We start from the raw sequence: 12714 nt of genomic DNA, 5'->3' as shown, positions 1-12714 counted from the left end.
CACACACACACACACACACACACACACACACACACACACACACACACCTTTATATAGTTAACAAAGCAGATAGTTCTCAACTTCTAAAAATTTAAAGCCTCGAACAAATACTGATGTGGATCAACACATGGTCTTATTTGCCTTTAAAATCTTTTATTTGAAGATATTTGCCAGTTACTCTCACCTCAGAAATGGACAAAAAAGCACACTAATTGGTTAATAACGGTGCCCAGAGCCATGTCTACAACCCTAGTCAGTTCTAACTCCCAACCAAGCTCCTTCCCCCCAGACTGGGTACCAGCTCCCACTCCTGGGAAGCACAGGGCAAGATGACTGAGTGATGGGGGGGCGGGGGGGTAAGGAAGGGGAGGCGGGGTGGGAGACAGTAGTGGTGGCACACAGAGTATTTGGAAGCTCCTTCACACTCAGAGCAGATGTTTATATCAGAGCTGGGAGGGATAGGGTATTAGGAGGGATTCTAACACAGGGGATTTGGTGTGGAAAGCTAACAGGAGACTCAAAAGCTCACCGATTTTACATATTCATATATTTGTGGGTTTTGTCGCCTTTAAAGAGAGTCTGCCATAAAGTTTCCAGCAGGGGCCAGATCAGATATTCCCTTTCTCTTCTTCCAACTTGCCCTTCCTGGCCTCACCCACAAGGTTGGAAGCTGGGGCTTCATCCTCTCCTCTGTCCTCTGCCTTCCTTTGCATTGGGGACCCAGAAATCTGATTCGATGCAATATTGTATGTGATATTTTGCTTCCACAGGCAGTGCCTCATAGATCTCCAATGGGGTCTTGACTCCCAGGGCTCAGTTACTTCTTCCATTTTTCCCTCCTCACAGCAGCACACAACATGGTGACACCAAAGCAGAAAAAATGAACAAAAGTCTTACTGATGGAAATAGCTGATATTAACAGCTGCAAAAACCTTAATAGTTTTTTGAAACATTGATTCTAGGAAATTTTGTACATAATTTGCCCAACTTTAATGGGTTATCAGTTATGAATTTTCATTTAAAATTCTCCACCAAAAACCAAGGGATGTCTAATTTTTTTCCCATTCTTCTGAATAATGAACTTTTACAGTCTTTATGGCTAAGATTTCAAAATGTAGGCCTGTCCTAGGGCATAAACAGTATCACTGTATCACATTGGCCATTCACCACACTGTCAAATTATATAATATCTCACTTCCTGGTTCCCCTTCTAGAGCATCATTAAGTAAGTGGAATTTTCCATTTCCAGAAAGTCGTGGAGCCAACAAATAATATTAAGATACCACTATACTAAGTTATCTGACTTGCCCCTCAATGTGACTTTGCTATGAAATACAAATCTTCATTTTTTCCCCTAAATTTTAAAAAATGTTCTATCATATTACTGCTATTAATACTTTTATTTGTGCTTGTTTCTAGCAACTGAAGAGGATGATGAAGTTGTAGCAATGATTAAAGAATTGTTGGATACAAGGATAAGGTATCACTATAGAAATGATTTTAATAGTTTGAAAGATTTCTAGTTATGACCAAATGTGCAAATTAATTTGTATAAAATATTTAATTCATAAGTGTATAAGATTTAGCTTAAATTCTACTTCTCCATACTTACTCAGAACTAATTTACAGGATAAAACAGTCAAAAATGTAATTTTGAGGAATATATGTCAAACTGTGTTATATAGAGACTTAAAATTTTAGTGCCATGGTTGTATGTCCTTTGTCCAATACTGTTTGAAAGAAGAACCTTTAGAGTTAAGCTGGGAAAAACCATTAGAGATTTACAGAGACTTAGCTTAGCAAAGAAACTGGGGAGCATACTAGATAACTAAAGAAACACAGCCATAAGTGTCTTTCTTGCAGTCCTTCTTTGGTCACCCTTCAGGTTTCAGAGGTAGCCCTGAGATCTTGAAGGCCATCCTACTGGAGTATAAGCTCTGGGAGATTCAACTTGAAAGGATTCCCAGTGACAGACTGTACCTTTTGTCTGTACCAGCTTAGGTACCTGCAAAAAGGCGGGGGAAAGGGAAAGTGGGTGGGGCTCCAAGGCTTTGAAGTTTTTTGAGCAGAGTAACTCTTAATGATGTTCTGTGAAGTTATAATGTGAATGTGATCTGAGTCTGTTGAGGGAATTCTTTTACCCACAGATCCTTTAAGAAAGCCTGAATTCTACATTTGCATCAAAACTTCAGCAACCATTTAAGTGTCTTTTCTGGGTAAAATGCTGCCCTGTACATTGGGGAAAACATGCAGATAGTTGGTCCCTACCCTCATGCAATTTTCAATCTAGCCCACTCTCCTCATGGATACTGTGTATATTGGTAGGAATATGAACCCTGGGTGTATGGAAATAATATTTTGATATTATTGTTATTCTGCGTCATTTAAATAAATACTTTTATTAAGAGTTAATTGGAGGGGTGGCTAGGTTGGTGCAGTGAATAGAGCACTGGCCCTGGAGTTAGGAGAACCTGAGTTCAAATCTGGCCTCAAACACTTAACATTTACTAGCCATGCGACCTTGGACAAGTCACTTAACCCCATTTGCCCTGCCTTCCCCCCTCCAAAAAGCAAACAAACAAAAAAAAGTTCATTGGGTCTACTAGAAGACTGTTAATGAGAAGTGTACTGGAGGGAGCTCACTAACTACGGTGTTAGGAGTGTAGTTACCTACAAGCATCACCTCTAGAACCTAAGGAAGCTGTTGCCCCTCTCAAGGAACGTATTCTGTGAGTAAAAGAACAAGTTAGGAGGAATGAGTCTAAAGAGAGGAGGATCACGAAAGGAAACCTAGGACTTCTTTCTGGGCATAGGGAACAATGTGAGCAAAGGTGTGGAGGCAGGAATTTGAAAGGCACGAATGGGGAATGTAGTACAGTATGTAGTAAATGGCATGAGATGATGGTGGCATGGTAATGATAATACCCTATGAGGTAGTTACTATAGGCATCACCCCCTTTTACAGGAGAGGAAGCTAAGACTCAGAAAGATTAAGTGATTGGTCCATACACCCAGGTTTCCCATTCCCACCAATATATACAGTGTCCATGAGGAGAGTGGGCTAGATTGAAAAGTCCATGAGGACAGGGACCAGTTATTTGCATATTTTCTCCAATTAAATCTAACATTCTTTCCGTTATTCCAAGGTAAGTAGGGTGATGCTATATTGTTGTGTTCCCAATATTAGCCAAGGACCTTGGATTTTTTTTTGGCAGTCAGTACAGGATTAAAGAGTTTTGATCAAGTTTTTTTTTTTTTTAATGAGGAATATGTCATCACTTTGTGAAGGCTAGATCAGAAGAGGGGAGAGAGTAGAGTTGAAAAGAAGGCCTATTGGAATACCATTTCAGTTATTCAGGTCAGTGGTTAGGAGGGCCTGAACTAGGGTGATGACAGTAGAAATAGAAAAGGGGTGGATATGAGCAATGTTGCAAAGGCAAAATCAACCTGTCTTGAGAACTTATTGGATGTGGGAGGTGACAAAAAGTAAATAGTAAAATATAACACTCTTTTTCAATGTGGGTGACTGGAGAAAGGGAAGATCATTTCCAATTAGAAGGAGTCAGTGAAAAATTTAAGGAAAAAGTGTTGTTTGAATTTAGCTTTGAAAGTTAGACAGAATTTTAAAGAATAGAGTTGGGGGGAAGAAATATTCCAGAAATAAGTTTTCTCTCCTAGCCATTGGGAATTGGTGAAAATGGCTCTATTTTACTTCCTATATTATTTGTCAATAGTCTCAAAGCACTCTTCAAACTCTGTGATTTTCCTAAAGCTTTTTAATATATACAGAAAGCATATAAAAACACTGAAAGGAATAGAAGTTTCAAACTACATGATTGCATGTTTAATAGATTTTTTTTTTGGTTTGAGTTTTTTGAGGGAAGTGAACCTGAAAGCATTGTACATTCTTTGCTTGGCTTCATATAATTGAGAAATTTGTGTTTGGGGAAAGAGCAATAAACTTGGAGTCAGGAGCAGGTCAGTGTACATATTTATTTGTTTTGAAGAATGTTAAATTCTTTGTAGAATTTCTCTAGCTTTTCATCAGATATTGGTGTATAAAGTGCAGTTATCTTTATGGTGATTTTTGTGTTAGTTAGGAAGACCAAGTATCCCATAAAATGATGTTTCTTGTTGCTTTTGGACTCATGTTAAAGCTAATTCCTTCATTTCCCTTTGATCAGAGAACCTATGAGCCATCTTTCTTTATCAATTGATTGTTCACTGGACAAAGATCTCACATTGGGATGGCATAGAAAAAGCAATTAATGTACATAGAGAGCCTAAAATCTCTTGATCTTACTACCCACAGCCCTCTCTTCTGACCCTGCAACCATCACTGCTGAAGTGGAAAGTGGGGATGCCCAGAATTTGGGCTGTATATTTCTTGGTTGTATGAATTACTATAAACCAAAAATTCATCACCTTGTATTCTACCTGCTGATGATGCTTAGCTAGATTTGTCCTTCAGTAGCAGGCTGTCTGCCATTAGGATCTTTATTGTTGTTGTTGTTCAGTTCTGTCCACTTTGTTTTGACACCATTTGGAGTTTTCTTGGCAAATATACAAGAGTGGTTTGCCATTTCCTTCTCCACCTTATGATATAGCTGAGAAGCTGAGGCAAACAGGGTTAAGTGAGTTGCCCAGAGTCACACAACTAGTAAGTGTCTGAAGCCAGATTTGAACTCAAGAAGATGAGTTTTCTTGACTCCAGGCCTGGACACTGTTTCCACTATACCACCCAGCTGCCCCACATCTGTTTTACAAACAAATAAACCAAACCTCAGTTAAGTGCTCTACCTATGGACACAACACTAAATGATAATCACAGTTCAACTCTCTAAGCATTCTGATTTTGAATTTATTGCTTTTTCTACAGCAATATGCCAACTCTGTCTCCCTACCTAGCCTTTCCCCCTCTTAATCTATTCTGATGCCCAACTTCAATCATGCCATTCTACTTTTCCAAAGCTTAACATGGTTCTTTACTGCCTGCTGATTAAATTTTTTAAAGACTTGCATTCAAGACCTTCTGCAATTGACTTTCCAGCCTCCCTTTTCAACTTTATCTCCCACCATTCCCCTTCACACAGTCTGTGCGTCATCCAGACTAAACATATTTACTTTCTAAACCTGTCCTTGCATATTTCCTTTTTCATTCTTAGTCCCCTATCCCAGGGAGACAAAGCTCTCTGTAGCCTATCCCTATTAAAATTCTTCTATTTTTCAAAAACCTGCTTAAATGTCATCCTTCTCCCTTAAGCCTTCAATATGAACCCCTCAACATGGAAGTCAATTCTCCAACAAAAATACTCATAGCTTTTTTTTTGTACCTCTCTTATGGTAATTATTAATTTATTTTGTCCTGTGGTCATTGTGTATTTGATTTATTGTCCTGGCTAGATGTTAATCTCCTTAAAGGTAGGAGCCATTTTTTATCTTTTTTTTTTTTTATCACCCTCACTACTTAGCACCCAATAGATACTTAAACAATTGTTAAATTGCTGGGTCTCCATAAATAAATTCCAAGTAATTCCAGCAAGGGTCTGTATTCCACTCATTTCTCTTAAAATAGAAGGGAAATGAGGAAGATCTGTATAGGGAGTTGTAGTGCCAACACAGTATTCACAGCACTGACAGTGACTATGAATATACCAGCACAGTTCAATTGCAAAATGTAACAGACTCTCCATATAGAAAACAGAAGCAAAACATTTTAGACACTAGAAAACCAAATTGCAACACCAGGAAACCAAATTCATCATAGCAACAAAGAAGTTAATACATCATAACACAGCAGGGAGCCACACCATCCTTTAGCCTTCCCACAAAGAAACATTCACAAGTCTAGCTGTCTCCTTGATTGCATCCTTTCCTCCCTCCAGCTCTAACTGCTCTGCCTTCCAGCTTCCTGTGGGCTCTGCTCCACCCTTCAGCAAACGCTTCCCACCACAGGCTCCATGTGGGGAGATCTTCAAACTCCCATTACCTTTACAGGAATCCAAAAAAATCAGGTTTTTGAGGAAAGGTAACAAGCTTGGTTGAGAACTTGTTGAGTTTGAGGTGCTGGTTAGAAGTCTAGATAGAGGCGGTTTGAAGGTATTTGAAGATGCGGACCCAGAGCTAAGGAGTGCTGGAGGACAGAGATACATATTTGAGAGTCATCTGTATGGAGAGAATAGTTGATGCTATGGGAATAAATGAAATTGTCAGATAGCATAGAGAGAGAAAAGATTATGGCCAGTGACACCATCTTGTGGAATATCCAACTACTGTACTTAACAGGTTTGGCAGGAGCATAAGAAACCTCTGAAGGAAATAGAAGAACAGTTAATAAAGTTGGTGTAGAACCAGAAGGATGTGATGGCTCTGAAGCCAGGGGAGGAGAGAGTACCCAGAAGAGGTGGGTAATTCAAATGTCAGTTTGCTACAGAGAGGTCAGTGAGGATGAATAAGGTTCATTGCATTTAGTGATTTAGGAGGGACCATTGGTGCACTTTGAGGAATTTCAGGTTTTGCAGAGTGGTAGGAATGGTTCAGAGCTGGGCAGTGAGTGGATAGTATGTACAATCTTCTTTTTTTCCTCAAAAAATTTGACTGTGAGGAGAAGAGAAGTAGAGGATGGTATAGAAAAAGCAAGTTAAGATGGTGGTGTTTCTTTAAACTGAGTATATATAACTTGTTTGTAGATAGAAGGGAAGGAGCCAGCACAAAGGCTCAGGTTGAAGATATATGAGAAAGAAAATGATTGATAGCATAAGTCTTACTAGAGGAAGCATTTGGGAATGGGATCAAAAACACAAGTAGAATTAACCATAGCAAAGAGTAACTGAAGAGACCTCTTCCTCTGAGGAAGGAGAAAATGAGTGATGATGCTTAGGGGTAAAAGAGAGGAATTAGGGCTCACAGTTAGATGGCCTCAAACTTCTCGTTAATGATTAATTGTAAGGCAGCCTGTTAGAGTACTGGACGTAGAGCCAGGAAGTCCCAGGTTCAAATCCAATTTGAGATACTAACTACATAAACCTAATCTCTGTTCCATACAACTAAGTATGGAAATAAATGAAACCAGATTAGGGAAGAAAACCTGGGAGAATAAGGAGGTAGGGGGTTATAGGACTAGAAGCCACTATAAGAATGAAGAATGGGATAAATGTGAATGAAGGAGTGAGGGAGGTAATATAATAGAAAGCCATGGTCCTGGGAGTTGAATTCCCAAGGTTCTGAAGGTTGGATTGGTATAATTTCATGAGATGGTAAGGTTCAAAGTATTTTAGAACCATTTTTTAAGCTGAAAAGGAAAGTTTAGTTAAGTAAAAATTAGAGGTATAAAGTAACTTCTGGCAAAAAACGAATGTTGTCATTTACTTGAAATAAAAATTGATCACTTGTTCCCCTCCATCTGAAAAGTTACTTTATAGTTTTTCTTTTTTTTTTTTGGAGGGCAGTTAGGGTTAAGTGACTTGCCCAAGGTCACACAGCTAGTAAGTGTTAAGTGTCTGAGGCCAGATTTTAACTCAGGTACTCCTGACTCCAGGGCCAGTGCTGTATTCGCTGCGAGAAAAGTTGCTTTAGCTTTCTTTATTTTACTGGTATAAAGCTAGTACACACCTAAATCTTACTGAATTTTTTCATTTCCTCTCTAAATCTGTTTGTTTTCAATATTCTCTGACCAAAGGCCAACTGTGCAGGAAGATGGGGGTGACGTGATCTACAAAGGCTTTGAAGATGGCATTGTACAGCTAAAACTGCAGGGTTCCTGTACCAGCTGCCCCAGCTCCATCATCACTCTGAAAAATGGAATTCAGAACATGCTACAGTTCTATATTCCAGAAGTAGAAGGTGTGGAGCAGGTAGGCCAGGATTATCTTGCCACTTGGGTGTGTTATCAGTTCATCAGCAAGCATTTATTATGAGCTTGCATCATACCAGGAAGTATGCAGAGGCACAGGGGACACGAAGACAGAAATGAAAGTCCCTACCCTCAGAGAGTTTACATGTTATCTGGGGAGACAATATGAACACACATTATGGTATGTATATAAAAACACCTGTGTATGTTTATGTTTGTGTGCATGAGTATATATTTGTAGAATATATGCAAAATAAATACAAGTAAATTTAGAGGGAGCTCTATCAGCTGGGGGATTAAGAAAACTTCACATAGGAGGTAATAACTTCTGCTGAGTCTTGTAGGAAATAAGGTATTCTAAAAAGGAGAAGGAAGGGGGGAAGGCATTCCAGGCATGGAGGACATCAAATGAAAAGATACTGAGATGAGAGGTTAAATGTCATTTATCAGGAACAACTTAAATACCATATGGCTGATCCTTAAATTGTGGGAAAGGGGAAAAATGAGGCCAGAAAGGTAGGCAGGTCAGGGTAAAGTTGTATAGGAGCTCTAAATAACAAACCAAGGGGTTTATATTTCTTCCTCAAGGTGATAGGGAGCTACCGGAGTATATGGAATAGTGGAGTGACAGGAACAGACTCTGCTTAAGGAAAATCTCTTTGGGAGCTTCGTGGAGGACAGATTGTAATGAGCAGAGACAATGTAGGAAAGCTAATTAGGAGGCTGTTAGAATAGTCCAGAGGAAAGGTGGTGATAACTTCAATTTGGGTGGTTATATAAGGAGAAGTGGTATCTTTGAAGAGAAAAAGGCTAATGAGCTGAATTTTATATCAGTAGCAAACCCCTATTGTATTGTAATGTATTACATTTTAGAAAAAAAATCACTTGATGATGGTTCATTTGAATACGTTTAATCTTCCCAGTTATTAATTCTTGGTCTGTTTATTTTTAGTTCATCATTTTATAGCATATTGTTTAAAATACAGCCCATTCTTTTTAAAGCTGAAGTCATAACACACTAGACTAGATTAGAAAGGAAAATGGAGTTACTTCTTTGGCAGTTATTAGGAATAAAATACCCAGCCATTTACTTGGAGTTTTTCATAAATTGTTTTTCTGGAATAGATCATCTCCTGAGGTTCAAGAGTAGCCTGAGGAATCTCAGCCAGGATCAGTGTACACGGTCCGGAATTCTTGAGTGTGCCAAAAGGAAGGATTGGGGGGAAAACAAGAAAGTAATATGTTGATCAATTACACATGGATTGATTTTTCCAGTTAAAAATGTCATTGGAAATGGACATTCTTTAGATTCAGTAATCTAAGTGTCCCAAGTTAGTTTAAAAACAAAACAAAAAAAAAATCTTTCTTGTCAGACTTTTTTATTTTTTACTCTACTGTCTTCTGGTCGTTATTTTATTTAGAGTATCTAGAGCCACTTGATGAATTAACAAGGAAATGTTTGTATTTACTGACTTGGGTGGGGTTGTTATATGGTATTCAAGTTAGAAACTTGAATTGGCACTTTAATTGCAGTGGAATTAGTGAAAAGGAGGAAGTTCTTTATTTATGTGACCTCTTTTCCTTTCCAAAGAAAATAATTTACTGAATTATGCATCAACTTGTGCTACGTGGACCCAAAACTCTGTAAGGCCTTTCCCTCTAGGAGAAGACAGTATGGTGTAATGGAAAGAGCCCTGGATTTGGAATAGGAAGACCTGGGCTTGAGTTTTAGCTCTGCCACTTGGCTGGCTTCAGCCAAGTCACCTCTTTAGGACGCTGTTTATACTTAGCTGTGAGCTAAAGTCAGTAACAAGCTACCCAGGTCTCAGGGTTGTTGGGAACAAACTATTTTGTCTCTAAGTTCCTCCTTCCCCTCCCCCCATCCCCAATGTCAGAATTCCTAATTATTTTCCTTCACTTTCTTGGAAACAGTTTTTATATTTTCTTAGGTTTAAAATGAATTTTTATTTCTTTGGAAGAAAGGCAACAATTATGTTTATTGCAGGTACTTAGATTCTTATAAATAGTTTGGGAATTTGAGATTTGTTTCTTGTTTTGGTTTCTTAAATTCATGACAGGGTAGAGAAGTGGCAAAGTGGATAGGGAGCTGACTAAGATCTGGGTTCAAGGTCCACTTCTGACATTATACTAGCTTTGTGACCCTTAGGGAAGTCACTTCATATTCACCTCTCTGTGTCCTAGAGAACTCCTGAACTGGTTAGAGGGAATTTCCTCCCCTGGGAATTGCTTAGACCAGTGAAATTACAAGTCTAGTCCCTTTCACTGTCCCATCTTCAGGAGGGTGCAATGAGATTTGAGTTTTTCAGTAAATATGCCTTAGTGATACCTTTTGTCTTTACATCATATTTACAACCTCCTCCATCCCCCGGATTAACCTTCTCTTATGATAAAGAAAAACAATTAAGAAAACTATCTGGGGTAGCTAGGTGGCACAGTGAATAGAGCACTGGCCCTGGAATCAGGAGGACCTGAGTTGAAATCTGGCCTCAGACACTTAACATAAAACTAGCCGTGTGACCTTGGGCAAGTCACTTAACCCCAATTGCCCTCCCCCCCCAAAAAAATTATGGCCACTGCAGCAATGATATATATATATTTTTTTACTTTTTGAAGGGGGGAGGATAGGGCAATTGGGGTTAAGTGACTTGCCCAAGGTCACATGGCTAGTGTGTGTGTGTATGTGAAGTGTCTGAGGCTGGATCCGAACCCAGTTCCTCCTGACTCCAGGGCCAATGCTCTACTCACTGCGCCACCCAGCCACCCCAGCAGTGATATTTCAATAGTGTTTTGGCTTACATTCATGTATTTAAAATGCGTTTTAAAATATTTTTTCAAATACATGGTCAATGCTACTACTACTACCATCACCACCAACACTACCACAATAACATAGGGTCACTTTCAGGTTTATCCCTACTTTACAGATTAGATTGCTGAGACACTAAGAAGTAAAGGGGCCTGCCTGGAGTCATTAGGAATAAAAGCCTGCAACGTTTTTCTGGCCAATGGAATCATGTCATCTTATGCCCATGTGACTGATACTAGAGAGATCTTTTCTGATCCAGGGAAGTTGACTGAACTTTGCTATTTAAATATAAATATTTGATTTTACTTCTTTCTATTGATAACAATATAACATGTAAATTTTGAACCTGCAGTTAGATATATATCAAAGGCCACTTAAATATTTTAATGGAATTTTCTTGTTTTTATGCATTGCTGGAGATTATAATCTCTAAGAAAAAGGTATTTGGTGAAACGCTAATGCATTGCTGGTGGAGTTGTGAACTGGTCCAACCTTTGTGGAGAGCAATCTGGAATTACGCCCAAAGGGCTATAAATAATTTCATACCTACCCTTTGACCCAGCAATCTCGCTTCTAGGGTTATATCCCAAAGAGATTATAGAAGTGGGAGGAAGACCCATATGTACAAAAATATTTACAGCAGCTCTTTTTGTGGTAGCAAAGAATTGGAAATTAAGGGGGTGCCCATCAATTGGGGAATGGCTGAACAAGTTGTGGTGTATGCATGTTATGGAATACTATTGTGCTATAAGAAACAAGGAGCAGATGGAATTCATATTTACCTGGAGAGGCTTATACAAACTGATGCTGAGTGAGGAGAGCAGGACCAGGAGAAATTTGTACACAATTACAGACACAACATGTGTGTGATGACCAGCTTTGATAGACTGGACTCTTCTCAGCAATGCAATGATATAAGTCAATTCCAAAAGACTCATGATGGAGAGAGATGTCTACATTCATAGAAAGAACTGAGTTTGAATCCAGATTGAAGCAAACTACCAGATCCTTTTCTTTTTCTTGTCTGGTTTTATGTCCTCTTTACCATTTTTCATTCCATCTGATACAATCCATCTTTATAACCTGACTAATGTCTAATGTGAAAGTATTTACAGATCCTGTACTTGATTGTATGCCTCCGTGGAGAGCAAGGGGGACAGAATTTGAAACTCAAGGAATTGTGGAATTGAATCTTGTAAACTAAAAGTAAACAAACAAATTAATAAAAAGAAAAAGGTATTTAGAAGGCCACATCCAGGAAAAATAGTTTCTCCTGAACAGATATATAATATTCAAAACAGTATAATAGCAATTTGAATCTATTATCTGAAATCTTTAATTCATTTATTTTGTTTTTAGGTTGTTGATGATGAACTAGAAGAAAAAGATGCAAACTCACCCTGAAACACTGTAATTTCCTTGAGTTAAATAGTATGGACTTCTGAAGAAATTTATTGAGGATTAATAAAAGATGTCCTTTTCTTCAAAGAACTACAAATGTGGCAATTATTTTTCTTTGTATTATTATTTCAATCTGATTGATATTCTGTAAATGCAACTTGTTTCCAAATAGTTTATTTTTTGTTTTTTATCTCAGTACAATTCTTCTTTTGTATAAAGTATGGAGAGACTTAAAATTATCTTTCCTCATCTATTTTGTTTATCTCTAAACACAAAAAAAGAACTAAGAAAAAATTATTTTCACATCTTGTGAATAAAATAAGAACAAACTTTTTGCCCCCAAAAACCTCTCTTTATACATATTCCTATGTTTGTTTGTTTTTTCCATTTTGAAACAGTGCTAGGAGAAGTATCTTTAATCAGATAATGGTTCTTGAAAATGAAGATAGAAGATTAAATTAAAGCAGCCAACTGCTTTCCTCAGGCCAGAGAGGGAAGAGTTTGTCTAAATTCATACCCCCTATTTCTAACTGCCATCCTGGTTACCTTTCTCCAGCCTACCTTTTGTTGAGAGTTTATGGCATAGGACACTCCCATTCTCACATAGGTCACTTGAAGTGACCTTTGAACTTGG

The 12714-nt window shown here is 38.3% G+C and overlaps 1 protein-coding gene across 3 annotated transcripts in view; it reads left to right on the top strand.

Annotated features, from left to right (window-relative positions):
* The window catches only part of NFU1 (NFU1 iron-sulfur cluster scaffold), a 57456-nt gene extending 45279 nt beyond the window's left edge, over positions 1-12177 (top strand). For all 3 annotated transcript variants that reach the window (XM_069068892.1, XM_069068893.1, XM_069068894.1), the window contains 3 exons: positions 1420-1480; positions 7679-7853; positions 12039-12177. In XM_069068892.1, the coding sequence (XP_068924993.1) occupies positions 1420-1480; positions 7679-7853; positions 12039-12083 (281 nt within the window). In that variant the 3' untranslated portion in view covers positions 12084-12177. The remainder of the gene's footprint in view (positions 1-1419; positions 1481-7678; positions 7854-12038) is intronic.
* Positions 12178-12714: the final 537 nt, after the last annotated feature.

The sequence above is a fragment of the Petaurus breviceps genome, unplaced genomic scaffold (genome assembly GCF_028583685.1).
Source record: "Petaurus breviceps papuanus isolate PSGF00001 unplaced genomic scaffold, PetGlider_PUasm1.0 90775, whole genome shotgun sequence".
Taxonomy (NCBI): domain Eukaryota; kingdom Metazoa; phylum Chordata; class Mammalia; order Diprotodontia; family Petauridae; genus Petaurus; species Petaurus breviceps.
The sequence above is the reverse complement of the archived record's forward strand: the minus strand, read 5'-3'. Positions and strand labels throughout refer to the sequence as shown.